Raw genomic sequence first — 17,237 nt, 5'->3', positions numbered from 1 at the left:
GTCTGATGAAAACCCGAGTCGAGGGATAGATTTTTTCTACACATAACCCTCGAGTCCAAATATGTGATTGGTTTTCAAAATCGAGTCCAGTTCGACTTTCAATTGTAAATTTTATATTTAGAAAGGTTTTGTCAAAATACTTAAATTCCATTCATGGATTCATCAATTAAATGCTAATTCAAACTCGATATTAATGAAAAATAATCAAATCCGAGTCAAAATACTTACCCAATCCAAGTGGGTGAAAATTACCTCAATACTTGCCTCAAACTGAGCTACCAATCTCAAAATATGAAATAATTAGTCAAAGTCCCAAAATCCCACTTATTAACCCAACTGCATATGGTCAAATTAGTCTATGGTTGAATTAGGTTTGCGAATTTGACACAAGGATCGCAAATGCAAAATCTGCCCAGCTCCTAAGAATGTCTTAAATGTGAATCCAGTAGGCATCGTAAATGCGGCCTTCTTATGCCAACTCCCAATCTCAATTGCAAGGCCACCTTCTCAAATGTGAAGCCTGCCACTCCCAGCCCACCTTTGCAATTATGACATATTCATCGTAAATGTAGCTACAGCAAATGCGAACTGGTGCTTGCATTTGTGGGATCTGTAGCACCAGCCAAAAACCAGCAAATTTGGAACAAGTCCAAACACTCTAAAACTCATTTTAAACTCACTCGAGCCCCCCGAGGCTCCACACCAAATATTCACACAATGCAAGAAACATCACACGAACTTGTTCGCGAGCTAAAAATATCAAACTAACATTTGTAACCACGAATCGAACACCAAAATGCATAGGAATCATAATGAAACTCAAAAACTTCTAAAACCACAACCAAGCGTCTGATTCCGATCAAACCAACTTAGAATGACACCAAACTTTGCACATAAATTCCAAGTAACAAAAAGACCTATTCCAAGTCCCAAAACAAAAATCCAAACACGATAGCCACAAAGTCAACCAATGCTCCAACTTAAGAAATTTCTAAACCTTTAAAGTGCCAACTTCCGGCAAAAAGAGCCAATTCATTCTAAGAACCTCTGAATTCAATTCTAGCCATATTACTAAGTCCAAAATAATCATACAAACATATAGGGACCATCAAAATACTATAAAAGGGTCGTTTTGACCAAAGTCAATCCTAAGTACACTCTTCCAACCTAAGCTACCATGGTAAGAACTATATGTTTCAAATCAATCCAAAATCTTCACGAAATAAAACCAGACATCCTCGCAAGTCACAAAACCACAAATACACAAATGGGGAGATTCAAAAGGGGAAACGGGGCTCTGATACACAAAAGACTAGACGGGCCATTACATTATCCCCATCTTAAGCAAACATTTTGCTCGAACGAGTATAGACACATACCTTAAGTATCAAAAAGTGAGGATATCATTCTTAATATCCCAAGTCGCCTCTTCAACTGGTTTACCTCTCCATTGAATATTTACCAATGCAATGTTCTTCGACATCAACTTTGGACCTGCTTTTCCAAAATAGCCACTGGCTCCTCAACATAAGCTAAATCCTTGTCCAATTGCACCAAGCTAAAATCTAACACATGTGACGGATCCCTATGGTACTTTCGGAGAATGAAAATAGGTAAAACTGGATGAACTCCCGATAAGCTAGGTGGCAAAGCAAGTCTGTAGGCCACATCACCAACTCTCTCTAGAACCTCAATAGGGCCAATATACCAAGGGATGAACTTTCCCTTCTTCTCGAACATCATTACACCCTTCTTGGGAAAAACTTGGAGTAGAACCCTCTCACCCACCATGAATGCCACATCACGAGCCTTCTTATCCGTATAACTCTTCTGTCGGCACTGCATTGTATGAAGCGCTCCTTAATCAATTTCACCAAATACGAAGATTTATGAGGTTTAGGTACAACTAACCAGATGAAGGCATGTTATCAGGCAATAAAGGCAACTACATGCAACCATATTTTGCCAGTTGTCCCATCGAGCAAAATACTAGATATGGGGCAACCCATTTTGCACAACGAGCGGCAGAATTTCCTTTGCTTTGTATAGAATAAAAAAAGAGTAGTGTGTCCTTTTCTCTTTCATTCTAGGAGTATCACCCACCATAACTCACCCAAAAATACTCTCAAATCTCCTTCTGAAGCATCTTAGTTGATTAAACTGAATTAGCAGGTGATTCTAGTAGGATTTAGCGTGAAGAAGCTTTGAACATCACTGTAACATCTATTATCTAGTTGTATTTTATTCTAGAGACTTGTTAGAGGTGGGGGTTAACCATCATAGAAGTATAGCCAATTCTTCAACAAGGTATGTAGGGTAACTTTCTTTCTTGGCATGAGTTAGTGTAAGTATCTCCTTCTTTCTAAATGATTCCTGCACAGTAAGGTTTGGTAGTTTTAAGTGTCATGAACCAAAATCCAACTAGTCATGATGGCACCTAACCTAGCCCAATCCGGTAGGTAAGCCAAATAACATTCAACACAACTAAATTGAGAATAATAGAAATTAATGAGTATAAATAACTTAATTTTGATACAAAACCCAAGGATTTGAGGTACAAAATTTGAGCTTTTAAGACTTAGAATTTGCAAAGTTGGTACATAATAAATACATCATATGTTCGAAATATACATAAACAGATTTGAAATTCTAAAGCTATCAAGGACAAGTGACAGATATGTCCGAAAAATGGGTGCATATTCAATGCCAGCTCCCGCCATACACATCAGCATCAGCACTGAGATCTGCGGGCAAGGTGCACAACCGACACTATGTACTCAATAAATAACAAACCTAACCTTAAGTTGAAAGTAGTGACGAGCTCGGAAGATAGACAAAGTCCAACATCAAAAGCCAGTGGCAACTCATAATAATATACCATCTGTTGTGTCTTCAACTCGAAGATATCAACATCGAAACGACGAACCGCGCCTTAAATCAAACTTGATGAACTTTCAACTTCCAAAACTCATGCCGAACCTCCTCAAATCAGCTCGGAATAACTTCAAATTTTTCACACAATTTCCAAATGACATAAAACCTATTCTAATTCCTGAAACAACAACTGAACCCGATATCATCAAATCAACTCCCGGTAAAACCTATGAACTTTCAAAACCTTCAAAATTCCAACTTTCGCCATTTAGCGCCAAAACCTTTTAAATTATCCAAATGCAAATCTGGGCACACACTCAAGTCCAAAATTATCATACGGACCTAATGAAAGCATCAAACCTCAATTCTGAGGTCAATTACACAAAAGTCTATCTTGGTCAACTCTTCCAACTTAAAGTTTTTAAATGAGAATCATTCTTCCAGATCAATTTTGAATTACCTAAAACAAAAACCGACAATACACATAAGGCATAATACACCATATGAAGCTATTCATGATCTCTAACCATCGAACTGAGTGCAAATGCTAAAACGATCGATCGGGTTGTTACATTCTCTCTCACTTAAACTTACATTCGTCATCAAACGTGCCAAGAGTCATTCCAAAGCCATCATACCACTGCACAAACTCACCATGAACATACCCATGGGTGATCCCATGTCACCCCAATCTATGTATGTTTGACAGCACAACATAACTGAAGACCATTGCTTCAAATTTAGCCCATAAACCTTAGAATCAAATCTCCAACATCCAGAATCCATTTCAAGACCTGATTATCGCATCTGAACACTATGCAAGCCTGAACAAGTTGTATCTAGCCATAACCATAATGCATGATAAAACCATATGATATACTGCATAACTTAAATACCTATAGTAATAACTTCCAACCACAATTACTGTCCATTAACAAATTTAGTACGGGTAATAGACCTTATGTCAAATGGAGCCTTGCTCTAAACCTTCATACACTACCAATGATGAAGGAAACATACAAAATGTCATAACCACCCATCAGACCAACAAGTCATGGAGCTTTCTCACCCGACAAGAACCATAACCAAATTCTAAGCTGACTAGTGACAATATTCTTCCAAACATACAATAATAAAATCTGATAGCACTCATTCCATGTCCAATGACCTCATCTCATTGGACAGGCCACACCAATACTACCAAAAGCCACAAACCGTGCAATCCATGCACCAAACAAGTAACAACTCAAATGTACCTAATATTTGAAAGAGAGATAAATAAGAGAATCGTTCCGCAAAATCAATAGATACAAAAAAAGTAAAATGATATGAACCCATCACACAAGGAGAAACATAACACATGAGATAAGCACAATGGTCATATCCCAACATAACTCCGACACGATGCGTGACCCAATCCAAACACCGGTCCACTTGAAATACCTCGAGATATAATGCTTAAAATCAATAACCATACGCAAATCAATAGTAACTACACGAATTGCATGACCATAACATGCAGAAACAAATATTAGAATATATCATAGCCCGAAAAGACCATAACCAATGCGCAATTAACCATTCAACACCTCAAAAACTATCTCGCTCAAATTTTACCGCAAGACCCAAAATGAAACGCATCATGTATGCAAATACCAAACAGATCACAACCTATTATAGCATAGGATAGTAGCACATAGAACATATCAGGACACGAGTAATCTCAACCCTAACCAAATGACACATCCCTCTACAATAGCAGTGATAAGTCAACAAATCGAACCTAGTGTAAAATACACGTCCTCATTAGGCCTACCAATGGCCCCTAAATCAACCCCGAGCATACGCAAATAGATAAATAACCCTCCAAAAGTCCATAGTAACTTAACCATAACACATAGCATAAGTTGTCTAACTCTGGTCGTACATTCATAGTCAGCAACCAAGGAACAATCTGCCTCTGTGAACTCTCCCAACCTCTAAATCCCTAGAAAACATGATTCACCATATCTGATCCTAACTTCACAACTTGAATGACTAACATATCCCTCATACACAATCATCTCATGAGAAATACTTCTATAATTCTTCCGTGCCACATCGAAAAAATCATAACATCAGCAGTCGATCAACCAGGCGAGTATCGCAATATCAATGAAGCATCTGTAAGTCAAAACACAATGCGCCTTCTGAAACATGCACTCTTCTCAGGTAACATTCAAATAGTGTCAGCATTTTTCTAAACATCAAAAACTATCCATACTTCCTAGAACTCATGACATTCCCTTCGAAACTGAAACGCAACCTTTTACATAAAATTCTCGATTCCACACATCGCACTATATCTATCATGCCATCATATCAAAACACCATAATCAAATTATCAACTCTAAGTCACAAGTAGAATATAGACCCCATCAGCGAGAAAAACCTTCCACTTGATCTCATCCATGAGATAATCACAACACGCAACATACTCCTCATGCTGGTAGGAAATATCCATCTCAAGTCGTGGTAGAAATCATGCAGATATGAAGGCAGTGCTTAGCCTTATGCTAGAATGGAGGTAAAGCTTAACCTCAAGCAAATGGCGAAGGCGATGCTTAGCTTTATGCAAGAAGGGAGGAAGGGCTTTAGCCTCATGCAAAAGGTTGAAGGCACTGCTTAGCCTTGTGTGAGCATAAGGTCCGTGCTTGACCGGATGTAAAAGTCAAGGCAATGCTTAGCCCGATGAAAATGTGGAGGCAAAGCTTAGCCTTTTGAAAGTAGAAAGGTCGTGCTTGACCCGATGCAGATATTGAGGGGAGTTCTTAGCCCTATGCAAGTGTGGAGACAAATCTTGTCCTCAGGGCAAATATAAGGGTCGTGCTTTGATATGCTTAAATCACACTTTAAATAAATAGTGTAAGGCGGTCGGTGTCAAATATAATAACCCAACAAGGTTAGAGTCAAATCCCACAGGGAATAGGTGTGAAAAGGATATAGTGTGAAACTCGACTTAAGTCGTAATTCTATTCCTTTAGCTTAACAAGAGAAGCATAAAATCGTGAATTAACAAGATAACTTTTTTGTTATGAGAATGTGATTAATTTAATTAAGGAAACCAAGATTGTGTCCCCATCAATGAAATGTAATACTATCGGTGTTAATGTGATATATTTCTAATGGAAGGTCCTTTGATATGCAAATGGTTTCTAAATGACCGCCCAATATTTTCCAATGGTTGGGTAGTATTTTCTCTTTATGATTTTTTCAAATATAAAAGAGTTGCAATTAAGAAAAACCAATTTATACCAAATAGAACCCACTTATTCCTAAGCGATTCTATTAAATAGGGTTTAAAGCCTTGAGTTCTTGATATTCACTTCTACCAAACCCTAGCCCACTTTTCCAAGTAAAGAAAGTGTAAAATGGAATAAGTTAATGTTTGCAACCACCAACAATAAATAAAGCACAAGAAATGAATAAATATCAACCAACCATTATATATATATTCAATGTTAAACACCCATTAACATTACACCCATTTAGGGTCCACAACCTTAGTATTTAAAACTAGCTACTCATACTAAAATACAAAAGCCAAGCAATAAATAAAGATATAAAGCTTATAAAAGTGCAAGATTGTCTCTTCACAAGCTTCTAAATTAATGGAGTATTCAATGTCTTCAATGTTGTCCCTTTTTAAGACTTAATGACCCATAAAAACCCTAGTAAAGCTATTTATAATGGACTAAAAGTCATGGTCAAGATTGGATAAAAATACCCCTGCAGACACCTTCTGCGATCGCATAATGGTCGCAGACCATGTAATCGGTCTGCATATCAGTTATGCGGCTGCATTTTCCCATCGCAGAAGTGCAGCATAGATTCTTCAATTGTAATTGTGCGGTCATTATGCGGCTCACAGAAGTGTTATACGACCGCATAATGAATTGCGCAATCTTCTCTTCATTTGACAAAAGGGTTGCTTCAGTTTGCTGTGGTTATACGGTCCGCATAGTACTTCTGCGATCGCATGCTTGCAGCATTTCTTCTCTTTTGTGGCTTTTTGACTTATTTTCCATGTGTTTGGGTCTCCAAGTCTTATGCACTACAAATAATCAAAATATTATAATATTTAAATACAGATGCATTGAAAGACAAACCAAAAGTCTATGTAATTGGTATCAAAAGTGTTGAAATTCTACGGCATATCAACACCCCCAGCTTAAACTCTTGCTTCTCCTCAAGCAACTAAAACAAAATTATCCTATCATATACTACTTCTATTTCTGACATGTCACAAAACGGTAGTGACTGTAAATGGTTTTTGACTGACAGCTAACAATCATGTAACTTCTTTTGATTTACCCTTCCTGGAGGAAAACTATCATTTAACAATTCGACTAATCAACTTGTGAACTTCGAGTCTCAACCAAAATGACAAAATGTTATTCACAACTAAGTGTGCACTTGTGTTCTACTTCAAGAACCTAACTTCTGCTAAATCTTTCAATTCATGCACGCTCACAACAAAGAAAATCCCCAACTCACACATATGTATAGGGGATTCAATCAAAACACTCTTGCACTCGGAAAGAAAGCTACATGCTACAAGTTTCAGTCCATATGCTTGCCCTTATTTTAACTTGTTGCTATCTCGGGAATGATTGACTGTAGATCACTAAGAACTTTTCATGGACTATAATGTAGGCTTCGGGATGGTTTGGAAGAATATTTGTGAATGTAGTAGCAATACCATCCTTGAACTCTACATACATTTTGCTTTTTTACTACATAACACTTATTGACCTCGAGTTACCGACATAGAACACCTCAAAGTATTTCTTCAGTTTCTATAAGACGCCACTCTTTTTCTCTTTTTTTTTTACAATTGCTTTTCTTTTTGGAGCTTGCATTTCGTTATATACACAACTTTGAGGTTGTTATTTTTTTATCTTCACACAGTCATAAATCTTACCAATTTCCACTTTGTACCGACACCCCCAACTTAGGCTTTTAGCCTTATTCTTACCCGTTCAAGGAGGGATGGGTTCAAAAGAAGGAATTATTTCACAAAAGGGGTAATGATTTGTAATATGGAAGGCAATAAAAAGGTTAAAGGCTCAACAGAGGCAACTAGGGTAATTGATGTACCATGGAGGTCAATTTGGGCAAAGCTAGCTAGTAGTCACAAAGAAAGCCTAAGATCATTTCAGCATCTAATCATTAACCTGAGACTTGCACTAAGAAACCAACCGGGAAAGTTCTAGACATCACAAGTTAAGCATATGCATTATTTATACAAATCATCACTCACAACGCATGAACTATTAAACTCAACATAGTTTCAGCCCTCAAGTGAATGCAAGGCAACTCAAAACTTTTATCTCAAGATACTTAAGATTCTGAATAAGCATAAAGTCAAAGAGCGAGCCTCAAGTTCACAAGAATGACTAACTAAATATTTTATTTTATATATATATATAAGCAAAGGAAGGGTACCATTTATTTACACAATTCATCACATGCTTGAAGCTAGAATAATAAACACCAAATAAGTCAAAACATTTCATGCTACTGCCGTGGTTCTACTATTACACCCTTGGAAAAGAACCCAGCAAAGAAAAACTAAGGGAAGTTCATTTCTAACTGTGAAACTATACTACTAGAGTAAAGAGTTTATGTATAATGTTTACACAAAATATGACTACCCCCACCGCTAACCAAATGTGAAAGTGAAGCTGGGGGACTTCCTGGGGCGCACTAGGCACCCGGCGGAGCTGAAGCATCTGGGGCAGTTGTGGGGTCATCTGCTGGCACTGCGGCAGCAACCGGTGGAACCTCGGACTGTATGGTGGTCTCCAAGGTTGGAGAATTAAGCTCCACCTGCTATGATGTTAGGTCTGGGGCCTGGGAGCTACTAGCCTTTCCTAGTGAAGGCTGAGTGGTCGATAGATGTGCCTTGGCGACCATGTCTGCGATAGAATGTGCAATAGTTGTCTGCATAGCTGCTTCCTCTTTATCATGTACATCTGTAGAAGTAGCCACTTGCTTACCCTTGTTGCCCCGATAACCCTTAGTGTCCTCTACCAGTGCATCGTCATCTGTTTCCTCATCTTCTGAATCTCCATCATCAGACTCTCCTTCCACCTCTCTGGATCACTCATTTGAAGGAATGTCAATATGTACAGTGGGAAGTGGAGCCTTAGATGTCTCAACACCTTGTGCCTCTGGAGCTTTCATCATGTTTGTGAAATCAAATTCCAAGATCAGAATAGAGGTGCCAGCTCCCTGCTCACCTTCCTTCGGGAGAAAGGGTCCAGGTCAAACTCCAAGTTATGCATCTTCTATAGCTCTGATTTTAGTTCATCAACATCTTTCTTGAGCCGAGGCATATCTCCAACTTCACCCCGCTCGAACTTCTCAAGACACACTTCAAAGTGCTTTAGGCGATCCTAATAAGATTTATGTTGCTGTTGAAGAACGCTCACTGAGGCTTGGACAGGGATCAATGATTGCCGGATGAGATTTAGGATTTCTTTTGTCAGTCGGTCTACCTTAGCATTTGCGTGCTGAGCTAGTAGACTCAGCTTGGAGAAAGCTGGTAAGGGAACCTGTGATAGTGTATTGGTTGGCTTTAGAGTGGTTGTGGAGGTAGCTAGGGCAGGACAGGTGTCAAGCAGTACAGGGGCAGCAGGTGTTGCTGAGTCTGAAGGATGAGGGAGTGAAATCTCTGGTTGATTTTTCTATTTCCTTGGTTACTGCATCATTGATCCGAGTGATGTCAATATCTTTGAGAGCTCTCTCAAGTCGATCATGTTTTGGGATAGGAGGCACACTCACAGCTTTACATAAAGCAGTGATCAAGCATGGTAAGGGAAGTGATGTTTGCTTTTGGTTTACTCTGATCCCCAGCTCCCTGAATATAATATGTCCCACATCAATCTTTATGCCTTTCATGATGCACACAATGAGGAGTGCCTTGTCAATGTTGATGTCAGCTTCATTCCTAGACGGCATTAGACGAGAGTAGACAAAACTGAGCCAATATCGACCCTCCTGTGTGATTTCCTGCTTGTAAATATTGTGGCCTGGGTCAATCCAGGAGGGTGTCCCTTTTGCTATGACAGATACAATCCAGGCACGCTCGTTGTCCTTGTTGGCAACTTTGGCCTCATACTCAACTGTGCCTGACCGTCAATCCTCAAAGTATAGGTCATTAATAGTGGTGTCATCACAAAGTACTTGGACCTCTCGAACTTGGAGAGATTGTGAAAATATCTTGTTCCTCTTTTGCTCAGCATTCCTTGAGGCACCATAAGAAGCATAGAACTCCCATACAAGTGTCTCATAATAATCATCCAGGACTTCAGTGAAGAACTCCCATTTCCTCTGCTTAATGTTCTCGATCACGTGAGGGTAATGCTCTTTCAGACCATTTAGATTCAACTGCTTCTCCACAAGAATCTTTCTCTTTGTTAGTCCTTCTTTGTACAGGTTCATGGAGCCTTTGACTCCAAATTTGAGATTTAGATCCTCCCCCATCTTCCGTCATGACTCAACCTATAGGTCAACAGATGGCCTGAGGTTACTCTGTGCCTCCTCCTCTTCAGACTGGGAGGTTGCTCAGAAATGCTACGATTTGTTTGAGGCCGTGGACTGTTGTGCTTGTTGGCTCAGAGTAACAGCCTGTTTTCTTCCATGAGCAGGCGTTGATCGTGTTGAAAGAGACTTCTTTGGTGCTATTCCTATGAATGAAACAATATGTGAGTGGGTGAAATAGCATAGGAATCACATTGAGAAAAAATGAATGAAGTAAGTAGCTTTTGCGATGGGTTATGCGATCGTATAACAACTATGCGCACCGCAAACCCATCGCAGATTTACAATACCCAAAAGGCAAAAAATAATTTTACAACCGCAAAAGAGGACACGTAATATGTTATGCGACCGCAAAGTGGTCGCATTTCAACTCACAAGATGAGCAATTTACTGACCCTATTTGCGGCAAGTATGCGGTCCGCGAAGATGGTTTGTGATCGCAAACTGTATCGCATAATCATTTTGCATTATGCCACCTAGGGTTCTTTTTGCGACGACTGTGCGAACCGCAAACCAATTATGCGGGCTTCAAAGATCGTCTTCTTCAGTTTGACCATGCTCTTTTCACTCAAAATGCACACCTCGCTCAAAAACATTCACCTCAAATTACCCACCCAAATCCCCATATCAAAGTTTTGAGGGGAAGAGGGGAAAGATTTCAAACAATTTGAGGATTTCAAACAATTCCTAATCCCCCTATGAAAAGGGGGGTACTCAGAATTCCCCCACTTTGTTTCATAAACAATAGCACACACAATCACTCAACCAAATCCTCACCACAATATAAACACTAATCAGAGGGAAATGGGGAATCAGGCGAATCGACTATGGGAACTCAGAATTGAGGAAGACACATGCAATATAGCCACAATAATGAGGGAAAAGAATCACATACCAGATGCATGAGCAAGATAATGTGGACGAAGTGAGTATTCTATGCGAGTCTGATTCTCTTCGTGTGATTGTGTCTGTTTTTGATATTTTCTCTTTTCTTCTTTTTTTGATTTTTTTTGTTGTTTGATCGTGCTTCAGTGTTTGTGTGTGATGAGAGTGAAGGTGTGAGTAATATGCAAAAGGATAGGATTTTTGTACCTATACATTTTACGACATGTAAGTCCATCACATAACATATTATGCGGTCGCATCTGTGTTGTGCGATGGACTAATGATTGCGCTACCCAAACTTACTTTGCGATGCAATCTGCAATCACAAAGTTGTTATGCGGGCCGCAGAAGTGGAAATCTTACCGCAATTTTGAAGATCCAATTTGCCAATTTTTCTACCTGTGTCTGCAATGACTATGCAGTTCGCAATGTCATTATGCGACCGCATAGTTGCCGCAAACCATGGACCTATCTTTCCTTCATTTTCCTCAGCACTATCACCATATTCATGATATTTTGGACTACCTGCACTCTAACACACACGTCAACCTGCTCAATCACTATCAACTAATCCTACATAAATGAAAAAATAACAAAAGAGTGTTACCACACATGGGTTTCCTTCCAAGAAGCGCTTGATTTAATGTCAAGGCACAATGATGTTGACACCATTTGGGCTATTTAGTGGTGGGGGTTTTTGTTGGACTATCCTTTAGAGCAAATTGTTCTATCAAATGCCTTTCACCTATGGTATAAAGGTAATGCTTGACTCATTGACCATTCACTTTGAAAGTTCGAGTCCCATCTTCCGACTCCAATTCAATTGCACCATAGGGGGACACACTCACAACTTTGAATGGGCCAGACCATTTGGATTTGATTTTGCCCGGAAATAACTTGAGTCTTGAGTTGAAGAGTAAGATCAAGTCACCGGAATTGAATTCCCGCTTCAAGATCTTCTTGTCATGGACAAACTTCATTCTCTCCTTATACATGGATGCATTCTCATAGGCAAGGAGATGGAATTCTTCCATCTCATTGAGTTGTGTCATTCTCACGTTGGAAGCTTCGGCCCAGTCAAGATTTAACTTCTTCAATTCCCATATGGCTTTGTGTTCAAGCTCCACTGGCAAGTGACATGCCTTACCAAAAACTAATCGGTATGGTGAGGTGCGAATGGGTGTCTAAAATGTCGTGCGATATGCCCACAACGCATCATCTAGCTTCCTTGACTAGTCAGTCTTATTTGCATTGACAGTTTTTGCTAGGATGTTTTCGATTTCCATGTTAGAGACTTCAACCTAACCACTCGACTGAGGATGATAAGGTGTGGCCACCTTGTTATTTACGCCATACTTTTCAAGCAGCCCGGTGAAATCCTTGTTGCAAAAGTGAGAGCCACCATCACTAAGGATGGACCTAGGGGTACCAAACCGCATGAATATTTTCTTCTTTAAGAATACGGTCACACTCCTTGATTCATTGTTGGGCAAGGCGATGCCTCTACCCATTTGGAGACGTAGTCCACAGCTACCAAGATGTATGTCATGCCATAAGAACTCACGAAAGGGCCCATGAAGTCTATCCCCCACACATCAAAGATCTTGACCTCCATCACAAAATTCATAGGCATATCATGTCTCTTAGATATTGACCCTTGTCTTTGACATTGATGGCATTCCTTGACCATTTTATTTGCATCTTGGTAGATCAATGGCCAATAGTAACCACATTGAAGCACTTCACCGCCGTCCGATTTTCTCCATGATGACCTCCAACCGAAGAGTCATGGCATGCCTTGAGAATTGGAATTACCTCATCTTCCGGAACACACCGCTGAAAGATATTGTCGGCACAAATATGGAACGAAAAGGGTTACCTCCCAATAGTATTGCCTATACTCCCGCAAGAACTTTTTCTTTCGATAAGCTTCCAATCCAACGGGAACAAGGTCACTAACCAAAAGGTTAGTGATGCCAGCATACCAAGGAGAGAATGTGCTAGACAATGCCAATATGTGCTCATCTGGAAAGGTATCATTGATTTCAAGGTCTTCTTTTGGTATCCCTGCCTCTTCAAGCCTAGATAGGTGATCCGCAACTTGATTTTCTGTACTTTTTTTATCCTTTACTTCAAAGTCAAACTCTTAAAACAAAAGAACCCACCGAATCAATCTTGGTTTGGCATTCTTCTTCGCCATAAGATAGCGAAGAGCAGCATGATCGGTGTAAACTATCACTTTGGACCCCAACAAATAAGCCCGAAATTTTTGAAAACCATAGATAATGGCAAGAAGTTCTTGCTCAGTCACAATGTAGTTCATTTGAGCACTATTAAGTGTCTTGCTTACATAGTAGACAGGTGAAGGAATTTGTTATGACGTTGACCAAGCACCGCCCCAATAGCTACACCACTAGCATCACACATGAGTTCAAATGGAAGAGACCAATCGGGTGTGATAATAATAGGTGTCATGGTGAGCTTTTCTTTCAATTCCTCAAAAACCATTAGACACTTCTCATCAAATGCAAACTTTGCATCTCTCTCAAGGAGCTTGCACATAGGATTTGGAGTTTTGAGAAGTCCTTGATAAAATGCCTATAGAAGCCGGCGTGCCCCAAAAAGCCTTGGACACCTTTTACTGGAGTGGGTGGAGGAAGCTTGTAAATGATTTCAATCTTTGTCTGGTCAACCTCTATGCCTTGTTTGGAAATTGTATGGCCCAACACAATGCCCTCGTCCACCATGAAGTGGCATTTCTCCCAGTTTATTTGTCTGGTCAACCTCTATGCCTTGTTTGGAAATTGTATGGCCCAACACAATGCCCTCGTCCACCATGAAGTGGCATTTCTCCCAGTTTAGCACAAGGTTTATTTCTTCACATCTTTTGAGCACTTGTCTAAAGTTGTCAAGATAATGTTCAAAGGAATTACCCACTACAGAGAAGTCATCCATAAATATCTATAAGAAATCTTCCACCATGTCCGAGAAGATTGACATCATGCACCATTGGAAAGTAGTCGGGGCATTGCATAGCCCAAATGGCATACGGCTAAAGACAAAGTACATATGGGCATGTGAATGTTGTCTTCTCTTGATCTTCCAAGGCGATGTTGATTTGTTTTTAGCCGGAACACTCATCCAAGAAGCAATAGATAGACTTTCCCGCTTGCTGATCAAAAATTTGACCAATAAAAGGCATAGGGAAATGGTCTTTGAAAGTAGCATTGTTTCGCTTCCAGTAATCCATACAAACTCTCCATCTGGTCACTGTTATCGTTGGGATGAGCTCATTTTTATCATTTTGAATCACGGTAATTCCTCCTTTCTTTGTCAGACAATGCACCGGACTCACCCAAGAACTATCGGCAATGGGGTAGATCACCCAGGCATCTAACCATTTGATGATTTCTTTCTTTACCACCTCTTGCATGGAAGGATTTAACCTTCTTTGATGCTCCACACTTGGTTTGCTCTCTTACTCCAATTGTATCTTGTGCTTACAAATTCTGGTGAAAATCCCTTGGATGTCCGCTATTGTCCACCCAATGGCTTGCATGTGCTCTCTCAAGACATTCGATAGTTGTTCTACCTGCACATCATTCAACAAAGAAGAAACGACTATCGGTAGAGTGTCTTAGAGCCAAGAAATTTATACCTCAAGTGCGGTGGAAGTGGCTTGAGCTCAAGTTACGGCGGCTCAATAATTGAAGGCTTGGAAAGATGAGTGACTCTATTCTCTAAGTCAAGAGAAAGTTTCTTTGGAGCATAAGTGTAGGACCCAAGTCCTTCTAATGCATTCACCGATTCCGTGTAGCCCTCCATGTCTTCACCATCAAAGTTTACAAAAATAGCCACCAATGCCTCACCAAGACATTGTTCTTCCATCTTCATCTCGATTGTGTATTCTACCTCATCAACAACATCAATGACTGAGATGCTTTCATATGCATGCGGCAACTTCATACCCTTGCTTACTTGAAAGGTAACCTCTTCGTCATTAACTCAGAAATTGATCTCATTTTGTTCCGAGTCCATAAGTGCTCTTCCGGTAGAAAGAAATCGTCTCCCCGAGATGATAGGGATTTCTTTGTCAACAGCATAATCAAGGATCACAAAGTCGGCGGGGAGGAGGAAATTTCCCACTTTTACAAGAACATCATCAACAATCCCCACCGGTCTCTTTATTGAACGATCGGCCATTTACAACCTCATACTTGTAGGCCTCGGCATACCTAACCTCGCTTGCTTGTAAATAGAAAGAGGCATTAAATTGATGCTATCCCCATTATCACAAAGATCTCTTGCATAATTGTGTGCCCCTATAGTGCATGGAATGGTAAATCTCCCGGGTCTTCTTTCTTTTGAACGGTGGTTGTTGCAATGATGGAACTAACCCGGTGAGTCACATTCACCACTTCATTCTTGGTAATTTTCTTCTTGGTGATCAAGTCTTTCAAATACTTAGCAAAACCCGGCATATCTTGAAATGCTTCCACAAATGGAATATTTACCGATAATTGCTTGAGAATGTCATAGAACTTCACGAGTTTGCTATCATCAACCTTTCTAGCAAGTCTTTGAGGAAAAGGAAGAGGAGGTCTAGGAATTGGTGCTAGAGTTTTGGTGTCTCTTTCACCTTTTCCTTAACCTCTTCTCGGTTCACTTCTTAAACTTTCACCTCTTTTGGGACCTTTTTAGCTTCAACAACAACTGGCAGCTCAACTTCTTGTTCGGAATCTTCCACTTCGACCCTTTGTTCATTCTCTCCTTGAAGTATTTTCCCACTCCAAGTTGTGATTGCCATACAATGAGAAGTTGGACTACCCCCACTACCTTTTGGGTTTGCAATTATGTCACTTGGGAGTGTGCCCTTTTGCTTTGGATTTTGCTCTCTTGAGAGTCTCTCATTTCCATCTCCAACTTTTGAGTAGATACGGCATGAGAACTGACAAGCTCGGTCATATCCCTCATTGAAGTGTCAAACCTATCTTGATTTTGCAATACTCGCTCAAGCATGTTTTCCAACTTGGAATCACTTGAAGAACCTTCTTTCCAATGCGGGGAGTTGGAATATTGCCCCTTCAGTGGATCATAGGGGTTTGAACTCCGATTTGAAAAGTTTTTGTTGTTGTTACTCTAATTCCCTTGAATTGAACTACCTTGGTCATTTCGCCACGGTTGGTTGCCTTGCCCTTGCGGGTTAGGCCTCCATTGGTTTTGTTGTCCTGAACCTTGGTACGGATGCCTTTGATAACCTCCTTGAGAGTTGTTGACATAATTTGCTTTCTCATAATATTCATTTGATTGGGGTTGAACATATTCCACCACATTCACTTTATTTGTTTGGCTTTCAGTAAACATCTTTGTCAACATATTGATGTTGGTGGCAAGCCCGACAATTACTTGATCTCTTTCTTGGTTCTCCTTAATCATGGTTGTCAAAGAAGGAGTACCATATGCAATTCCACCCGTGGTATCCTCTGAGTGCCAAGCATGGTTATGTTTCGCCATTTTGTCGAGGATTTGTGTGATCCTCGCAAATGTTTTATCCACAAAAGATCCATCAGTTGCATTTTTGGCTATAGATTGTTTCATAGCATCCAAGCCCATGTAGAATTTCTCCAACAAGATAGAATTCGGAAAACCATGATTCTGCGACCTCAGTAAATATAGCTTGAATCGAACCTATGCCTCATGTAGATGTTCTCCCGGTAATTGCTTGAAAAGAAAAATTTTATCCCGAAGCCCAGACTTTTTGCTTTGAGGGAACCATTTAGCTAGGAAATCTCGGACGAGTTCAGGCCAAGAATGAATGGAATTTGGTGGTAGATTTTGGATCCATTTCTCTGCCTCTCAAGTTAGTGAGTACTTGAACACCCTCAATCTTA

The 17,237-nt window shown here is 40.0% G+C and overlaps 1 protein-coding gene across 1 annotated transcript; it reads right to left on the bottom strand.

Moving 5' to 3' along the window:
• Window positions 1-15,668: 15,668 nt before the first annotated feature.
• Window positions 15,669-16,959, bottom strand: LOC138883191 (uncharacterized). Its single transcript, XM_070163856.1, has 3 exons — window positions 16,509-16,959; window positions 16,028-16,269; window positions 15,669-15,911 (listed from the first exon to the last, which is right to left on the bottom strand). Exons 1-3 carry the CDS (start codon window positions 16,957-16,959, stop codon window positions 15,669-15,671), a joined length of 936 nt encoding a protein of 311 aa, XP_070019957.1.
• Window positions 16,960-17,237: the final 278 nt, after the last annotated feature.

Source organism: Nicotiana sylvestris, chromosome 12 (assembly GCF_000393655.2).
Source record: "Nicotiana sylvestris chromosome 12, ASM39365v2, whole genome shotgun sequence".
Lineage (NCBI taxonomy): Eukaryota > Viridiplantae > Streptophyta > Magnoliopsida > Solanales > Solanaceae > Nicotiana > Nicotiana sylvestris.
The sequence above is the reverse complement of the archived record's forward strand: the minus strand, read 5'-3'. Positions and strand labels throughout refer to the sequence as shown.